This window comes from Piliocolobus tephrosceles, chromosome 2 (assembly GCF_002776525.5).
Source record: "Piliocolobus tephrosceles isolate RC106 chromosome 2, ASM277652v3, whole genome shotgun sequence".
Taxonomy (NCBI): domain Eukaryota; kingdom Metazoa; phylum Chordata; class Mammalia; order Primates; family Cercopithecidae; genus Piliocolobus; species Piliocolobus tephrosceles.
Window position 1 is genome coordinate 163,529,441 of NC_045435.1, and position 18,680 is coordinate 163,548,120.

Consider the following 18,680-nt stretch of genomic DNA (forward strand, 5'->3'; position numbering starts at 1 on the left):
TTCATTAATTTGATCTTCAATCACTGATATCCTTTCTTCCACTTGATTGAATCGGTTACTGAAGCTTGTGCATGCGTCACGAAGTTCTTGTGCTGTGATTTTCAGCTTCATCAGGTCATTTAAGGTCTTCTCTACACAGTTTATTCTAGTTATCCATTCTTCTAACCTTTCTTCAAGGTTTTTAGCTTCCTTGCAATGGATTAGAACATTCTCCTTTAGCTCGAGAAGTTTGTTATTATCAACCTTCTGAAGCCTACTTCTGTCAACTTGTTAAACTCATTCTCCGTCCAGTTTTGTTCCTTTGCTGGTGAGGTGCTGCAATCCTTTGGAGGAGAAGAGGCACTCTGGTTTTTGGAATTTTCAGCTTTTCTGCTCTGGTTTCTCCCACTCTTTGTGGTTTTATCTACATTTGGTCTTTGATGTTAGTGACCCCTACAGATGGGGTTTTGGTGTGGATGTGCTTTATGTTGATGTTGATGCTATTCCTTTCCGTTTGTTAGTTTTCCTTCTAACAGTTGGGCCCCTCAGCTGCAGGTCTGTTGGAGTTTGCTGAAGGTTCACTCCAGACCCTATTTGCCTGGGTATCACCAGCAGAGGCTGCAGAACAGCAAATATTGCTGCCTGATCCTTCCTCTGGAAGCTTCATCCCAGAGGGGCACCTGCCCGTATGAGGTGTCTGTTGGCCCCTACTGGGAGGTGTCTCCCAGTCAGGCTACACGGGGGTCAGGGACCCACTTGAGAAGGCAGTCTGTCCATTCTCAGAGGTCGAACACCGTGCTAGGAGAACCACTGCTCTCTTCAGAGCTGTCAGATAGGGACATTTAGGTCTGCGGAAGCTGTCTGCTGCCTTTTGTTCTGATATGCCCTGCTCACAGAGGTGGAATCTACAGCAAGGCAGTAGGCCTTGCTGAACTGCAGTGGGCTCTGCCCAGTTTGAGCTTCCCAGCCTCTTTGTTTATACTGTGAGCACAAAACCACCTACTCAAGCCTCAGCAACAGGGGACGACCCTCCCCTCACCACGCTGCAGCATCGCAGGTCAATCTCAGACTGCTGTGCTAGCAGTGAGCAAGGCTCCGTGGGCATGGGACCCACCAAATCAGGCACGGGAGGGAATTTCCTGGTCTGCTTGTTGCGAAGACTGTGGGAAAAGTGCAGTATTTGGGCAGGAGCATACCGTTCCTCCAGGTACAGACTGTCACGGCTTCCCTTGGCTAGAAAAGGGAAATCTCCCAACCCCTTGCACTTCCTGAGTGAGGCAATGCCTTGCCCCGCTTTGGCTCGCCCTCCATGGGCTGCACCCACTGTCCAACCAGTCCCAACGAGATGAACCAGGTACTTCAGTTGGAAATGCAGAAATCACCCATCTTCTGCGTCAATCTCGCTGGGAGCTGCAGACCGAAGCTGTTCCTATTTGGCCATCTTGGAAACTGGGCCTAAATCCTCTCTCTTTGTTTTTAACTGAACTTCTGATATACAGAATTGGATTAAACATAATCCTTAGTTGTAATACACTGTCATCTTTGGTCCCATGCATAGCCCTCTTTAATTCTAATTTCCTTGTTTATGTGTTTACCCCTTTATAATGTAATGCACACTCATGAATCCACCACCCAACCCAGTGCCTAGAACATTGATAATCAAGCACCTTTATGTCCCTCGTGTCATCTCTGCCAATCTGCACCCTTGCTGCAGGCAACCACTCTTAGAATTTTGTGCTTATTATTCCTTTGCTCTTTTCCTTATAGATTTTTTGTGCATAGATGTGTGCCTCAATAATGCCTTGTTTCATTTTAGTTGTTCTGCAACTTCCTAAATTACTTACTCCTATACCAGTGCCACGCAGTGTCATTGCGCTACAGCGTTAAATAGCCTGATATCTGGTAGGCAAGTCCTGCTATCCCCACATTCCTCATTCCTTTTTAGAAGGAGATGCCACAGGGAATTGGGGACTCATTCCTGAGGACTTCACCCTGCCCTGGATGAAATTAGCACCAGCTGTCTCTGCAAGCACCCTTCTGCTTCCCCTGCCTGCTCTCCCATGTTGGATGTGTTTCTTTCAGTACCTGTAGGGGCGGCTGGGTTGTTCTAGTGCTGCAGTGACAGAGAACACTGCAGAGGTTGGGAAGATCCGTGGAGCAGGGTGCATGCCAACTCAGAGGCACCCCCACCTGACACTCTCCCCATGTGACAAGGGATGTCCCATCCGAAGCCAGCATGTCCAACCATCGTGCAGCTCCCCAGGGCAGGATCCAAGTTAAACACAGTCAGATTTTCTGGGACAATTTTAAGCTGAGTTAGGAGTATCCTCTACCAGACCAAGGAACTGGTGCAGTGTGTTACTAATTCTGTCTGCCTGCAGGGCCTTGCCGGGGTTCTTCCGTGGACTCAGGGCAGTATGAAAGAGCTACTTTTTATTCATTACCTGCATAGAGGACCTGGGCTGCATTTTCCTTTGTAGAGATGCAGGCTAATTTCAGCTGCCTCCTCTCTCCTGAACACCGGGTTTCTCATTCTTATTGATCCAGCACCCATAATATCCAAAGCAGAGCCGTAAGGGCTGTACAGCTAGCATGAGACCCAGCTCTGCCTGTGGGAGCCCATAGGGGTGAGGACAGCTCCCAGCCCTGCCTATGGGAGCCCATAGGGGTGAGGATAGCTCCAGCAACAGGGAATGGTTCTACAGTGATTCAGGGTGGTCAGGGATTTCCTGAAGTTTGAGGGCAGGGAGACCACTTTTCCCAAACCCCAAATTAGGACAATGAGGTCTGGCAGCAGGACAGAATATTTCAAACTAGGACCGTCTCATAAAACTCTCAGGTTTCGTCACCATAATGATGAGAACCATTCATGGGCCTCTGCCTGGGAGAGTCTGATGAGGGTGTGGAGAAGGGCTCACAGCAGCAGGTGTGAGCTATGTTGGATGAGACAGAGAAGGGCAGGGAGACCTAGCGAGGCTGCGTTCATAATGGAGTCAGGAAGATAGAAAGGATGGAGCACAGAGATGTTTAGGAGGTGGGCATGAAAGCACTTGGGGGTAGGTTGGGCTTGGAGAGCAGAGGAGGAACATCGTGAGTGTGTCTGAAGGCCTCAGCCTGGTAACACCACTACAAAGACAGGGCTCCCACTAGAGAAGTACAGCAGTAAGAAGGAAGGTCAAGGAACTTGGTTTCACTGCAGAGCATTGTCATGTCTGTGAGGCGTGTGGACCAGTGTATCAGAATCACTCAGATCATGTTAAAATGTTGCTTATGATGCCGTAGGTCAGGGTGGAGCATGAGATCCTGCATTTTCAACAGGCTCCCAGGTGACACTGGTGCTGCCAGTCCACAGACCACGTAGCCAGGCTAATAAGGGTCCCAGACAAGGACTGGGCAGAGATCGCGTGTGACAATGTCCCTAATTTGGATAAGGAGTTAAGTACATGTTGAATTGAGGTATGTAGTGTCATTTTTCACTTCTCCCCACAGGAAAAATGTCCCAACTTCCAGGAAAACCATTATTGATCATCCTGATCAAAATCCAGGAATGCAAAAATGGAAGGGGAGATGTGCTTTATATAATTTTATATAATTTTTTTCATATGAAGAAATGATTCCTGTAACTTTCACAGGTAGGACTTTGGTTGTAAGCAGTTGAACAGAGCCATTTTTTTCTTTCTGCCTCTTCAGAACTGAATTTTCTGATGAGGTTAGCTCCTTCTCTGCATTTCACCCATGCTCTCACCAGCATAAGGTGGCAGGATCTGCACTCAGACAGGAAGTGGCTGATGTTGCGGTAATATTAGAGTCAGGGCAGCTCTGTGCCTTCATCACATCATGACAGGGGAAGAATCAGAAGGTTCAGAACCCTGGAGACCAGGACTCCCATGCCTCCTCCTCATAATACCTGGAGACTCAGGTGTTCTCAGGCATGTCCATTAGTATGAATTGAAGTCAACATGGGCCCCCTGCCAGGGGTCAGTCTCATTCTGAGACCACAGTCTGCCTGCAGAAATAAGCAGTGAAGGAATTTCAGGCATGGGCCCAGGGTGCAGGGGGATGTATGTGGTTCCTCTGAGAATCAGGAGGCTGCATCCTGCCCCAGGATTGTCTCTGCAGACCCCTCCTCCCTCCGCTCATATTCAGGGAAGGGTTGCAATTTGGCTCCTGTGTATTGGGCTCATTTTGAACTTTAATGACACCAAAAAAAAAAAAAAAAGTTGATTTTGTGACTTGGTTTTCTTTGGGAGTTTTAAATAAATATTACTATAGAAATATCATTCTCCTGGTCCAAGGCTTCTCTTCTAAGAGGTGTGGAGACAGAGGAGAATCATACTGGATCCTGGCCTTTCCCCTGCTCGTGGAGATTTTGTGGGAAGGCCAGTCAAGCATATGGGTGCCCCACGCAGACAGCTTTGAAAAACCTGCCGGAGAAAGGGGTTCTGGTTACATCCTTGCCACCCCACCAAATGCTCCCCAAGGCTGTGGGGTTTTATGATTCACTACAAGAGAGTGAGCCCCAGCATTTCAGAACTGACCAGATGCTTAGAGAAAAATCTTGTTCAGTGGCCTCAGACAGGAAAGAGAAACTCGGAGAGGGAAGGAATGTTGTAGCATCCCAAGGGGTTAATGGTGGAACTGAGATTCAAATTCCTGTCTCCTGAACCCGGTCACCTCTGCCTCCACCTCCCTGCCTTCCTTGACCTGAGGAGTGTCATTCACTGCAACAGCCCAGGTCCCAGCCAGCCTTTCATCCCTGAGGCCCTGGGCTCAGGAGATCTCAGACTCAATCCTGAAGAGAGAAGATGGAGCAGCCTGTTGGAATGGAAGCTGACCCCAAGTCCACATCCATAGAGATCAAGGCTCCTGGACTCCAGTCCAGTCCTCTGTTTTTCTCCCACTTTCCTTCAATGTCCAACCAGGGTTCCAGGCTTGCTACCAACATCCCAAGGGTGATATTTCTCTAGGGGCACCATCTGCCCATTTTATCAACCCCAGAGGATCTTCTTCCACAGACCCAGGGAGACCAAATAACAACAGCAAACCAAACATCGGTGGCATCTGAGCATATGCCAGACCATGCTTTAATCCTTTCCATAGGTTACCTCCTTTAATTCACACAAGCACCATCAGAGACGGGTCCACGAGCTGAGTTTGCTAGGACCTTGGCTGGAACAGAACTTGAATTCCTCTGTGAAAATACAGCCCACTCCGACCCCTTCCATGGATAGATTAGTGGTAGATCTGCCTCTGCTTTTGATGGTAAGAGGCCACTGAAAGAGTCTGGCGTGGGCCTTGCACGAGGGTGGAGGCTGAGCTAGGATCCACCTCCAATACAGCCCCCCATGTCCCAGCCCGGGCTCTCAAAGGTTGGGCAAGGGATGGGACCTTCTTCCACCTCTTCACTTCCTGCCCAACCCAAACACACAGAGGTTTCTCCAAGATGTGTATGCTTCGAGGTCAAGAAGACCTAACAGTGGTCCTGGACACAAACCCCCAGGAGGACCCGAGTCTCCAGCGCCTTCCTGGAGCCAATCGTTCTTCCTCACAGCTGGGAGGGGGTCAGTAGTGAACACCCATGTGGCTCAGCAGGGCTGGGGTACAGCAGCAAGCCAGCAGTGGAGAGGCAGCTGAGCGCTGCTGAGCTCTTGGCCAGGAAGGCAGAGGCCTGTGGAAGGAAGGCCCCCAGAGAGGGGTTCAGGTCTCTAGACCCCTTGTTTCTTTGACAATGCTAGTGTGAGCCCATGGCTAAAATGAGCCTCACCTGTAAAGCTGAGTGAGGCCTCAGTTCAGCCAGTCTTGCCTTTGATAAGAACAGCAGCTTAGAGCCAGCCCTGCCTTTGGGCCTGGTTCAGCCCCACCTCCCCGAGGAAACCTGCCTGGCCTCTGTCCAGAGCTCAGAAGCCACATCCCCAGTTCTGCAAGGCTCTTCTAACATTTATCTCACAGGCATCACTTGCCTTGCCATTCACTTTTTCATGTGCATTTTTTTTTCTATCAAATCTAATTTGATTTGGTACAGTCAAGGCCCTTTCACTGCCAGGATTAAATGTGATTTCTGTTCTGCCAAACGTCAACCAGTGCAGAGGCGCCTCAGCCATCATGCCAAGCCATTTCCCACTCTGATGGAGACACAAGCTGGAGAAGGAAGGCGAGGCCACTCTGCCAGCTGGTGGCTGAGACTGGCCAGGCACCCAGGGCTCCCAGTTGCCCAGCTGCATGGCAGGTCAGGGAAAGGAGGACAGATCCTCTCTTAGGCCCTGCAGTGGAGCTGAGGTCTAAGAACTGAGAACCGAACAGAATTCCAGATGCTCTTTGTTCCCAGTGCACTTCCTAGTCCTTAGCCCTGCCCCTCCCACAGCCCCTCACTGGCTACCCCATTGGCCTGCCTGACCCCATACCCTTGGTTCCTGGCAGTAGTAAATTGTTCGACTGGATGAGGAGGGGAGGGGAAGAAAAAGAAGGCTGGTGGGTTGAGCAGATCTTAAGAGACGGTCCTGTGGCCTCCAGGTTTCCCTGAGAGGAAATAATGGTTATGGTCAGTGGAGAAGGGGGTGGAGTGTAGTGATTCATTGGTCAGAGACTGGGGTGCAGGAATGGGTTTAGGGGTGATGCTGAGGTTCATGGTGGCCCAGGTCATAGTGGCTGGGTGGAGGAGAGGGTCCCTGAGGATCTGGCAGTCAAGAATCAGGAGCCTAAGTGATGAGAAAGTGATCCCTGTGGAAGAATCATCAGAGGGTGGCAGGTACAGGTGGAGAGAGGGTGTGGGAGGCCAGGCCAAAGCCCTGAAAAACGTGGGGCCAGCAGTCAGCGGATGACAGCATCAAGGAGTGGAGAGAGGACTGAGCCAAGTGGTGTGAACCACACAGGAAAGGGGATTTCTCACAACCAGAAGGTGGGTGTGGAGCTTTGTATATGGCAGAGGAGCCAGGAGGGGCCCTGCCCTGCCTCCAGGCCTGAGTGAGTACACAGCCCCCAGAGAAGGTGGAAGGGCAGCGGGGTGCCGGGACAGAATGCTTGGTCCAGTTAAGGCAGTGGAGGGGAGCTCACAGAGAAGAAGCTGGGGTTGCAGTTTTCTGTATGTGGAGTGGCAGTTCCAAAGGGTGCAGTGGAAGATCTGAGTGGTGGGGAAGCTGAGGGCTGGAGTCAGAGGTGAGGGGGACAGAGCATCATCGGGGGATGGCTCTTTAGCAAAGTCAGCTGCTAGAAAGAGGTTCTACTAAGCATCAGGATCCAACAGAACTTCAAATGGTTCCATTCTACCTTCCTTCACTTCAGGGTTACATTCACTCTCCTCTTTTTCCGGAGGTGGGTACCATCCTGTTTCTAGGGCTCCTTTTTCATTTTGCTAGAATGCCTCCTTGAGTAACTTTCAGACTAGGGGGATAGAAGCTCTTCCTTCAGAGCCGCTGCACACATCCAAAAAGGAAGCTGCTGTTTGCTCTGCAACAGTGTAGCTCCCCTTAGCCTGGGAGGGTGAGGAGTCTGGGTGAAAATATCTTGCCAGACACACTCTCCTGTCAGTACTGAGTCAGGGAGCCAGACCCTTGAGTTCTTCATCGAAGTGGAGGTGTCTTTCCCACAAATCCTGCCCACCTCTGCTGTGGAGGTTTTGCCCATGCTCCATTCAGCTTCTCTATTGGACCCTGACACCTCCAGGAGCCTCTCCCAAAGGCTGCCCTGCTCAAACAGAGCTGGATCAGGCTCTGCAACTGAGGCAGATAGGAACACAACTGTCCCAGATGTTGGGATTACAGTTCTTTGAGGATTACCCTATATTTACTCCTTAGAGCTTAGGATTTCTCTGGGACTCTTTTGGTGAGAGCCCTGCGCACCCCTGGTACACAAGGCTACTGGTCTCGCTGCTTGATTTCTCCACCATCCTGTCGCACCTGCTTCCTGTCTTCCTGGCATTTACCATAATGTCTGGCTGCTGATGGCCTTTCTTGTTTTCCAGCACACTTATCCTGTCTCTCGTGCACACGCATGCACACATGAGCAAATCTTCTGTCATTTCAGAGAGACGCTGGGTGGGAGGGGTGCAGTGTGTGGGCCCAGGCTGCCCCCTTGAGCACCCTGCCTTCATCCTTTGAACAGCCCCACACAGTTCAGCTGGAACATTTGAATGGAATTTTTCAAGCACTCCCTGTTCTGAGTTGTCCCCTTTGGAGGTTTCTCACATCCTTGCTTTGCAGCGTTGCTAGGGAAGGCCGTGCATTATTTAGGACTATTTTCCTGTACAACACTCCTCTGTGCACAAGAAGTAACTTGATAGCTCCCTATCCCAGGGAAAAATGAGGGCCCCACCTGGACTGTGGGGACCATCTGTGTGGATGACGCTTGTTGGCACAGAGTTCATCTGAAGATGCTGCTTGTGTCCCAGCTGTAGTCACAACCCTTTTTACTGGGGAAACAGTGAAGCTTGTCAACAGAAAACTCTCCAAATTCCAAATGCTTCCTAGATGGGAGCTGAGGTCTCTGTTGCCCATGACAGAGCCAGTCGATACAGGGATGCCATATTTTAGAAGTATCATTACTACAGGTAATGATACACTTGACAATTTGCATGATTAAGTAAGTGGATTGACACCTAACAGGTGCAGACCCTGAAGGCAGAGGAGCCAAGTCATTGAGGAAGAAGTGACACTTGATTTGAGTCTGGAAAGATGAAGCATGCTCCTGGCAGGAAGTACAAGGAATAGTGTTCTAGGCAAAAGGAGCAGCATGAGGGGAGTCTCAGGGGCATGAAAGCAATTCTGAGGCTTCAGACACCAAAACCATATTCTGTGGATAACTCATGGGCACAGTGTCTGCCACAGAGTGTGTGTGTGCTTGCACATGTATGTGGCTCCTCCTCGTTTCATTCCCTGAAAACAAGCAGTGCCCAGGTCTATTTGAGTTCAACTTTCAGGACTGTCGCTCAAACCCTCCCCCATCTGCTGACCATTGTCTAAAATTGCCACAAGAGAATTTCACCTCTTGACCCTAAGAGGTTGATCTTTTTTCAAAATATAAATACAGGGTTGGGGTAGGGTAGTGACTTGTGTCTTGGCATCTTCTCACTGCAGGCAGAGAAGACTTCAAAGGGCCCAGGGAAGCAGCTTAAGCCACCAATCTCTGTGCCAAGATCTCCACCCATTTCTGTCACAGAAACAGACCATCATAACTGGATGCAGTGACTTTCCCCATTTTATTGATAGCTAAACAGAGTCCCTGGGAAGTCCAGTGGTTCATCTAGTCCAAGTCCAATGGTTAGTGATGGAAAGTTAAGGAATATTCAGGTCACTAGAAAACTTTTGAAATGACTACCTTGTCATATTTTTAGCACAAAACCAGACATCCATCCCTGGCTCCAGGAAATCTTCAAGAGCAGAGCACTGTTGTCAATTAGGATGATGTCCTGAGGCATTTGTAGGACCACAATAAGTAAATTATGACTATTTTTAAGGGTGCTTCTTGGGCTGATGGCCTGAAATAAGACACACTTTAAAGAGAAAACACCTTTAAGGCAAGGGGCCTGTTATGTCATACCATCATCACAACAGCCCATAGATGGAGGTGTTGCTATCCCCATTTTACAGATGATAAAAATGTGGACCCACATTCTTCTCCTCTAATAAATGGGTGGTGGGAGCAGAAGCTAGGATTCCAAGCCAGCTCCTTCCCCCTACTTTTTCCCATTAGGGCAGGCAGGCAAATGCTTCACTTGTGTTCCCTCTCACCAAGTACTTCTGTCAGTGATTTTTTCTTTAATGTAAACTTGTTTTTGAAGTATAAGATATATGTGGACAGCACACAAATCTTAAGGGTGCTGCTTGATGATGTTTACAAACAACAGGCTAGTAGAACCAGAACTCAATTCAAGCAGTAGAAAATACCACCCCCCCAGAAATCCCTCATGCCTCCTCCCCATCACTACTCCCTTAAGGTCACCTCTGCCCTAACTTCATCACCTTGCTTTTGCTTTTATACAGAAGATGTCACACAAAATGTACTTTTTTTCACTCAAAACTATGTTGAAAGATTCCTCCACGCTTTTACATATAATTGTGCTTCCTTCATTCTTGTGGCTGATTAGTGTTCTATATGAAGTTACACAATTTATTTTTACATTCCACTGTTGATGGACAGTAGAATTGTTGCTTCCAGTTTGGTGCTGTTACAAGTAATGCTCCTATGAGCATTTGTGAATGTACATTTTGGTGAACATGCATATGCTTTTCTGTTAGGTGTTTGCCCAGGAAATTCAGCAGTTTTAGTCAATGTGCCTAGCTTTCCAAAGTGGTTGTGCAGTTCACATTCCCACTGAAAGCATTGTGAGCATTCCGGTTGCTCTACATCCTCATCAGCACTTAATACTATCTTTTTCATTTTAGTCATTCTTTTTTTTTTACTTTCTTAATTTCAATAGTTTTTGGGGAACAGGTGGTTTCTGGGTTCAAGGACAAAGTCTTTAGTGGTGGTTTCTGAAATTTTGATGCCCTACTCAATGTGTAGTCTTTTATCCCTCAATCCCCTCCCACCCTTTCCCCCAAGTCCCTAAAGTCCATTTTATCATTTTTTGTTTTTTAAGTATTTATTTATTTATTTATTTATTTATTTATTTACTTACTTACTTACTTATTTTTGAGATGGAGTCTCGCTCTGTCGCCCTGGCTGGAATGCAGTGGCACAATCTCGGCTCACTGCAACCTCCGCCTCCCAGGTTCAAGCGATTCTTCTGCCTCAAATTCCCAAGTAGCTGGGACTACAGGTGAGCACCACCATGCCCGGCTAATTTTTTTATTTTTAGTAGAGATGGGGTTTCACCATATTGGCCAGACAGATCTCAAACTCCTGACCTTGTGATCTGCCCACCTAGCCTCCCAAAGTGCTGAGATTACAGGTGTGAGCCACCATGCCCAGCCTCATTATATCATTCTTATGACTTTGCATCCTCCTACCTTAGCTCCCATTTAAAACTGAGAACATAGATATTTGGTTTTCCATTCCTGAGTTACTTCTTTTAGAATAATGGTCTCCAACTTCATCCAGGTTGCTGTGACTGCCATTATTTCATTCCTTTTTATGGCTGGTGTGCGTGTATATATATATATATACACATTTTGTTTATCCACTAATTCATTGGTGGGCATTTAGGCTGTTTCCATATTTTTACAATTGTGAATTGTGCCGCTATAAACATGCATGTGCAAGTGTCTTGTTCATACAATAACTTATTTTCTTCTGGGTAGATACCTAGCAGTGAGATTGCTAGATCAAGCAGTAGTTCTACTTTTAGTTCTTTAAGAAATCTCCGTACTGTTTTCCATAATGGTTGTACTGGTTTACATTCCCATCAGCAGTGTAAGGTGTTCCCTTTTCACCACATCCACACAAACATCTGCTATTTTTTGACATCTGTTATTTCTTAAATTATGGTCATTCTTGCAGGAGTATTTCATTGTGGTTTTAATTTGCATTTCCCTGATAATTAGTGATGCTGGCTTCACACAATAATTTAAGGAGGATTCCCTCTTTCTCTATCCTTTGGAATAGTTTCAGAAAGATTAGTACCAATTCTTTGAATACCTGATAGAATTCAGCTGTGAATCCATCTGGTCCTTGACTTTTTTTGGCAGCATTTTTTTTATTTCCATTTCAATTTCACTACTTGTTACTGGTCTGTTTGGAATTTCTATTTCTTCCTGATTTAATCTAGGACGGTTGTATATTTCAAGAAATTTATCTATCTCCTTTAAATTTTCTAGTTTGTGTGTGTAAAGGTGTTAATAATACCCTTGAATGCTCTTTTGTATTCTGTGGTATCAGTTGTAATAGCTTCTGTTTTGTTTCTAATTGAACTTATTTGGATCTTCTCTTGTCTTTTCTTGGTTATTCTCATTAATGGTCTATCAGTTTTGTTTATCTTTTCAAAGGACCTGCTTTTTGTTTTATTTGTCTTTTGTATTTTTTGTTTCAATTTCATTTAGTTCTGCTCTGATCTTTGTTATTTATTTTCTTCTGCTGAGTTTGAGTTTAGTTTGTTCTTGTTTCTCTAGTTCCTTGAGGTGTGACCTTAGATTGTCTATTCATGTTCTTTCAGCTTTTTGATGTAGGCATTTAATGCTATGTGAACTTTCCTCTTAGCACTGCTTTGACTGTATCCCGGAGATTTTTGTAAGTTGTGTCACTATTATTGTTCAATTCAAAGAATTTTTACATTTCCATCTTGATTTCATTGTTGACCCAGAGATCGTTCAGGAGCAGATTATTTTCAGATTATTTAATTTTCATGTATTTGTATAGTTTTGAGGGTTCCTTTTGGAGTTAATTTCCAATTTTATTCCACTGTGGTCTGAGAGGATACTTGATATAATTTTGATTTTCTTAAATTTATTGAGACTTGTTTCGTGGCTTATGATATGGTCTATCTTGGAGAATGTTCCATGTGCTGAAGAAAAGAATGTATATTCTGCAGTTGTTGGGTAGAATGTTCTGTAAATATTTGTTAAGTCCATTTGTTCTAGGGTATAATTGAACTACATTGTTCCTTTGTTGACTGTCTTGGTGAACTGTCTAGTGCTGTCAGTGGAGCACTGAAGTCCCCCACTATTGTTGTGTAGTTGTCTATCTCATTTCTTATGTCTAGTCATAATTGTTTTATAAATTTGGGAGCTCCTTTGTCAGGTTCCTTTATATTTAGGACTGTGATATTTTCCTCTTGGATTGATCCTTTTATTATTATATAATGTCCCTCTTTGTCTTTTTTTTTTTTTTTTTGGGACAGAGTCTCACTCTGTCACCCAGGCTGGAGAGCAGTGGCGTGATCTTGGCTCACTGCAAGCTCTACCTCCTGGGTTCATGCATTCTCCTGCCTCAGCCTCCCAAGTAGCTGGTACTACAGGTGCCCACCACCACACCCGGCTAATTCTTTGTATTTTTAGTAGAGACGGGGTTTCACCATGTTAGCCAGGATGGTCTTGATCTCCTGACCTTGGGATCCACCAGCCTTGGCCTCCCAAAGTGCTGGGATTACAGGCCTGAGCCACCGCGCCCAGCCCCCTCTTTGTCTTTTTAAACTGTTGTTGCTTTAAAGCCTGTTTTGTCTGATATAAGAATAGCTACTTCTGCTTGCTTTTGGTTTCCATTTGCATGGAGTATCTCTTTCCCCCCTTTACCTTGAGTTTATGTGAGTCCTTATATGCTAGGTGAGTCTCTTGAAGACAGCAGATACTTGTTTGATGGATTTTTATCCACCTTGATGTGGTGCTCTCCTGCTTCCCCTAGGGATGGGGCTACCTGAGAGCTGGACTGCAAAGATTGTTATTGCTCTTCTGGGTCTAACCATGCAGCAGGGCTACCAGGCTCTGGGCTGGTGCTGGGAAATGTTTGCAAGGATACCTGTGATGTGATCTGTCTTCAGGTCTCCCAGCCATGGATACTGGCACTTGCTCTGGTGGAGGCGGCAGGGGAGTGAAGTAGACTCTGAGAGTCTTTGGTTATAGATATGTTTAGTGTACTGGCTTTCTCTAATGCTGGTTATGCTAGCAGTGAGGTTGTAATATGGACAGACTTGGGAACCACTGGTTAGCCAGGATTTGGCAGGCAGTGGAATTAACTCCTGTTTTCTCCTTCCATGGAGCAAGTTTGTTCTGTCACGAGTTGCTGTAATGTCCTGAGTTGGTTGGCCTCCAGCCAGGAGGTGGCACTTTCAAGAGAGCACCAGAGGTCTTTTCCTGTCTCACAGAATTTACAGTGGCCTGCCGCTTCTTTTCATTAGGTTAATTACATCTGAGGGTTACAGACTGAATAAAAATTTAGAAATAGACAAACATATGAGTCCTCATTTTTACATTAATATATAAATTAAATATAAGTAGACAATAAAAAGTAGAAGAAAAGCCTATTTTTAGAAAAGACCAAATTAATAGCTCCTAACAGTGTCAGGGACATTTATTTGTTCATCAGTTGAGTCTGCATAGACAATCTTGGAATCATCACAGCTGTATGAGCAAACTTGGATTGGAGGACAGGCTATGCAGTTAACTCTGGGTATGAATTTTGGCTAAATATTTGACAACTTCTAAGCAGATCCTATCAGAGGTCTTCATCACTCCAGACTTCAGTCTCAGGCATCACAGGAAAGAGGAAATCATTTTAGTCTTCCTTGTTGGTAGGTAGCAGAGTCATATTATGGTATTAATTTCTACTTTCTTGATGATTCATGAAGTTGAGCACTTTTACATGTGTTTATTGGCCATTTGGATATTCACCTTTGTGAATAGTGATTCTTTTTCAGTTTTAACTTTAGTCAAAAAATAGTTTTAAGAATAGTTCCCATACTGGAAAATGCTGTGCTTCACTTCCTATCTAGGTGATTATTTCCAAGTTTTGACATTTGGTAGTTCTAAGAAAAGCCTCAAAGCCAGGGGAGGTGAGAAAGAAGAGCCAAGGGAATGAGCACAGCCAACGCTGGGCATTCTCTGAGCTCTTAACGTTCCACAGTGGGGGCAGGAACTCAAGGACTTTCTCTGTGCACTTTGGGATTGTCAGTTTACTCTCCCCTCAGAAGTGAGGAGAGATGATTTATATTTCACATTTAGAGCTAGCAACGTACTCTGAACTCCTTTTCTTTCTCCCTTTGGAATTTAGACTCTAGATTGATTTCAGTGACTGCAGAGAGATGAAGATAAAAGGCATCTGTCCTCTTCAGCCCCTAATTGGGCAGGCAACACACAAGGAGTTGGGTTTGCTGACAAGGCTAAGCATTTTGGATGTCGAATACCTATTATGTGCCTAGGGTGTTAAAGTGATAAGAAAATCTCTTAAGGTCTGCCAATGATTTTGAAACTTTAACAGCTCAGTTTTCCTGATGCCAGATGGGGGACAGGGAGTGGGAGAACTGGGTACAAGGATGTTGCTGGAGGAGAGATGGGGACACCCTGAGGGAGGGCTGTCAAATGTTGGCCTAGGCACAGTGATTGGGTGACTGGAGGTGAGCGATCAGCCTTCTGCGCCTGGAAAATAGGGCATGGCTGGGATACTGTCTCCATATTTCACTGTTCTGGAGATTTTGTACTAGTGGAATTATACAATAAAAATAATAAATAATTGTTTTAAAAAGAGGATACAGAGGTGAGTGTTTGAAGCCACTAGTGCTCCCTGCAGATAGCCTTGGGATCTGGCCTCAAGTGAAGGAGAGCTGGATGTACTCTTATGCACAGCTTCCAAAGCATGTGCCCCGAGCCCCACTTTAATTTTAATGGCTCCCCTTATTAACTGTGCAGCTCAGGTAAATAAAAATTCCTGTAAAACATATTCTTGACTCTTGACTACATTCCCATGTAAAAAGTACTTCTCACTGCAGGTCATGATAAAAAATGTTTGAAAGCTGCAGGCCTCGGGTGGATCTGTAGAGGGCCTTTCTCTGTGGTACTATTCCTATCACAGTTCTTGTGTTAGTATTCACCACTCAACAGTTTTATTGTATCTTAGTACATTATAGGATGTTTATGAAATATCATTTATTCTATTACCAAAAAAAGTATTAAGATGCAGGTTCAGGCTTCCAGCATATTCCTGTAGGATTGGGGAAACGAGGCCTGTACAAACCATACCAGATGCCATGTGACCACCATCATCATCTTCCTTCCAGCTGGTGCTAACTGATCAGCGCTGTTCCTCTCCCCACAAACCTCCAGCCTGTCCCGTTTTATTCCTCTTTTGCCTTTGCCTGTTCTCTCTGCCTAGGATACCTTCCCCACCCTCATGTGCCTTTAACACTCCTATTCACTCTTCAAAACCCCATCATATGTCTTCTCTTTGAAGCTTTCAAACAGCTCTTCTATGTAAGAAATTTCCAGTTTCTGTACCTGTATATTTAGGAATTATTGCATATATTACACTCTATTAAAATGATTCACCTATTTAAAATCCCAGATCATGAGCCTCCACCTCCCCATCCACCCCCACCCTCTTTCAGAGCTGCCTCTGGTGTTAGCTTAGTTATCCCTGTTTCCCCAGGGCTAATCATAGGGCTTGGACCAGAATAAGAGCTTACTAAAGGTGTCTGCAATAGACCTAGTTAAACTCGGTTTAACTGGTCCTATGTCCAGGGGTTCCATTATTTATGGATTTTAACTTACAAATTTTTCCAGAGCTAGGTGCTGGAAGAAAATGCAACCCGCTGCTGACCATCAAAGAAAGCTATAGGGGAAGTTTCAGGGTTCACAGGCATTTCAGACAGCCTCTGAGAAGCTAACTGGTTTGCAGAGGAAACCCCTCTGCAGATCCACCCAAGGCCAGCAGCTTTTCAACATTTTCCATCATGGCCTGCAGTGAGAAGTCCTTTTCCCATTAAGACACACTAAACACCTACATCAGAGACAAGGTTTTCATGAAACAATATTTATCCCTTCCATGGGTATTGCTCCCATTTTCTCTTTTTTTAAAAAAAAAAAATTGCTGCTGGTCACCACCCACTGAATTGATTTTGTGACTCTTTAGTCTCACTGGTTGCATTCCACGGTCTGATGAACACTGCTCTACGCCTTCAGCTTATGTAACCAGAGAAATCTTCTCAGAGGAGAAGCCATTGGCCCTGAAGGTCAGCTCAGAGGAGCGGGCAGGAGGCGGTGTGCAGCGGGGGCTGGGATGAGAAGGTGCCAGGACGGCGCGGGGCACATTCTAACTGCTTCCCTCTCGTTGCAGCCGAGCCCCTGCCGCTGATGGACCTGTGCCGGAGATCCGTCCGCTCGGCCCTGGGCCGCCAGCGCCTGCGGGACATCAGCTCCCTGCCCCTGCCTCAGTCTCTCAAAAACTATCTGCAGTACCAGTGAGCCGGGCCTGACAGGCAGCACAGACACACAACGCAGGGCCCGGCCCGCCTGTCATTCACAGTCCCATGGCACATAGGGGAAAGGATCTACCCTTCCCCCGGCTCCCCAGGACACTCAGTTCTTTCAAAGACCAGGATGTGGTATCAACTTTGGAAACGAAAGGTCTGTTGCCAACAGTATCTACTGCCCTCGAGGCAGCCCTCCCAAGTCAGACACCTCCCTCGGAGCCACAGAGAGCCTGGAGTCTGCACCTGCTGGAAATCCTGCCACCAACCAGGACACAGCAGCCACTGTATTGATCAGAGAGCCTGTTTCCTTATTCAAGAGAATGAATAAAACATTTAGGCAGGAGACTTTCTATTGTGTACCCTGTTGCAGACAGGGCCGGGGAGAAATTAGCCAGTGCAGGGAGAAAATTGCCTCTGAATAATGAATGATGAAAGCAGCCTGACGCTGTGCCCCTCCTGGCCCACACCCCTTGCCAGGGCAGCAGGATTGTCATGCCATTTTAGGACTTTCTGCCACTTTGAGGGACTGTTCCCAGGAGGCCCAACCGCAGACCTGGCAAGTGGACAGTGCAGTGTGGAGACACCTTCCGGCTTACCTCTTTGAACGTTGTTTACCTACCCCTTTCCACGTGCCCCGCTTCCCAGCCACTGACTCACAGCTCTCTGGATGCCCAGACACCTCTCCTCAGGGAAGAGGAGTCTGAGTGGTTCGCCCCAGGGAAGAGCAGATCCTTACGATTATTTTAAGTAGCATTTGCATTTTAAAAGAGGAATGCGGAGAGGACAGTACTTAGTCCCAAGGTGCTAACGGGAGAACGGGGAACCGGGGGCATGGTGACACCCAAGTCTGATGTGTCCTGGGTTGAGGGGCCTTCCTGGAGTGTCAGGGTCTCTGGGCATCATCCATTCAGGGCGCAGCGTGGCTGTCACAAAGCTTTATTTGAGGAAATTATTTTTTCACTTCAGGAGACTTGTACGAGTCTGTTTCCTGTTTCAAATGTGTGTGTGATGTGCTGTTTATTTATCAGCTGAGGTCTGTGGGGGCGGCCTTGTGACTGGGAGGGTGGATATGGGAGACACATTCTCCACCCGCTCGGAGCCTGGTCCTCTCGCAGGAATGCTGCTGCTGCCTCCGCCGCCACTGCTGCCGCCACCTCTTACATGTTTCAGACACTCTCTGCCCAGACTCATTTTTAACTGGAAATCATCACAGCAGTGGGATATCAGAGCCCCAGACAGCACTGCCTCTCCCTACCCCACCCCCACTGCCCCCATCTTAATGTGAATTTGACTGACGAATGAGGAGCGTTTCTAATAAAGTTTGTCATTCAGTCCTTCAGCTGCGTATTAAATGTTGTCTGGGGAGGGACCCGGAGAGCTTCCTCCATCAGCCTGCCTGGTCCGTCCGCAGACCCATAGACGCCAGGCACGTGACTCCCTCTTTAGACATTTCTTGTTTCGTCTGACTTGTGGTCCCTGCTTGAGCCCAAACTGCAGCTATTTTGCAAAGGCCTGCCCTGGACAAGAGAATATGCCTGTGTCCTGGGTCCATGCAAAGCTGACCTTAATGGTGGAAAAACAACTCAGCCTCCTGTTGCCAGAGCCAGGGGGTAGCCCTGCAAAGGGGCTTAGGGTCAGGGAGGGCAAACCCAATGGAACACCAGTTTCCAAGTGGACTGGAGGTGGAGCTGGATGTGACTGTGATGAATGTATATTGTCATCAAGGAGCAGTGTAAATTGCTGAAGGTGAGTGTGAAGTAAGGCCAGGCTCTGGGCTGGTAGCAGTTCAGGAGTTAGAGTCAGTATAGGGTCTGGATAAGGACTGGCATAGCATTCACTCAGCAGTACCAGCCAACAGCACGCACTATGCCAA

The 18,680-nt window shown here is 46.7% G+C and overlaps 1 protein-coding gene across 2 annotated transcripts in view; it reads left to right on the forward strand.

Annotated features, from left to right (window-relative positions):
* SPSB4 (splA/ryanodine receptor domain and SOCS box containing 4) overlaps positions 1 to 18,146 on the forward strand; it is an 89,668-nt gene extending 71,522 nt beyond the window's left edge. For both annotated transcript variants that reach the window (XM_023192127.1, XM_023192126.2), the window contains exon 3: positions 16,672 to 18,146. In XM_023192127.1, the coding sequence (XP_023047895.1) occupies positions 16,672 to 16,799 (128 nt within the window). In that variant the 3' untranslated portion in view covers positions 16,800 to 18,146. The remainder of the gene's footprint in view (positions 1 to 16,671) is intronic.
* Positions 18,147 to 18,680: the final 534 nt, after the last annotated feature.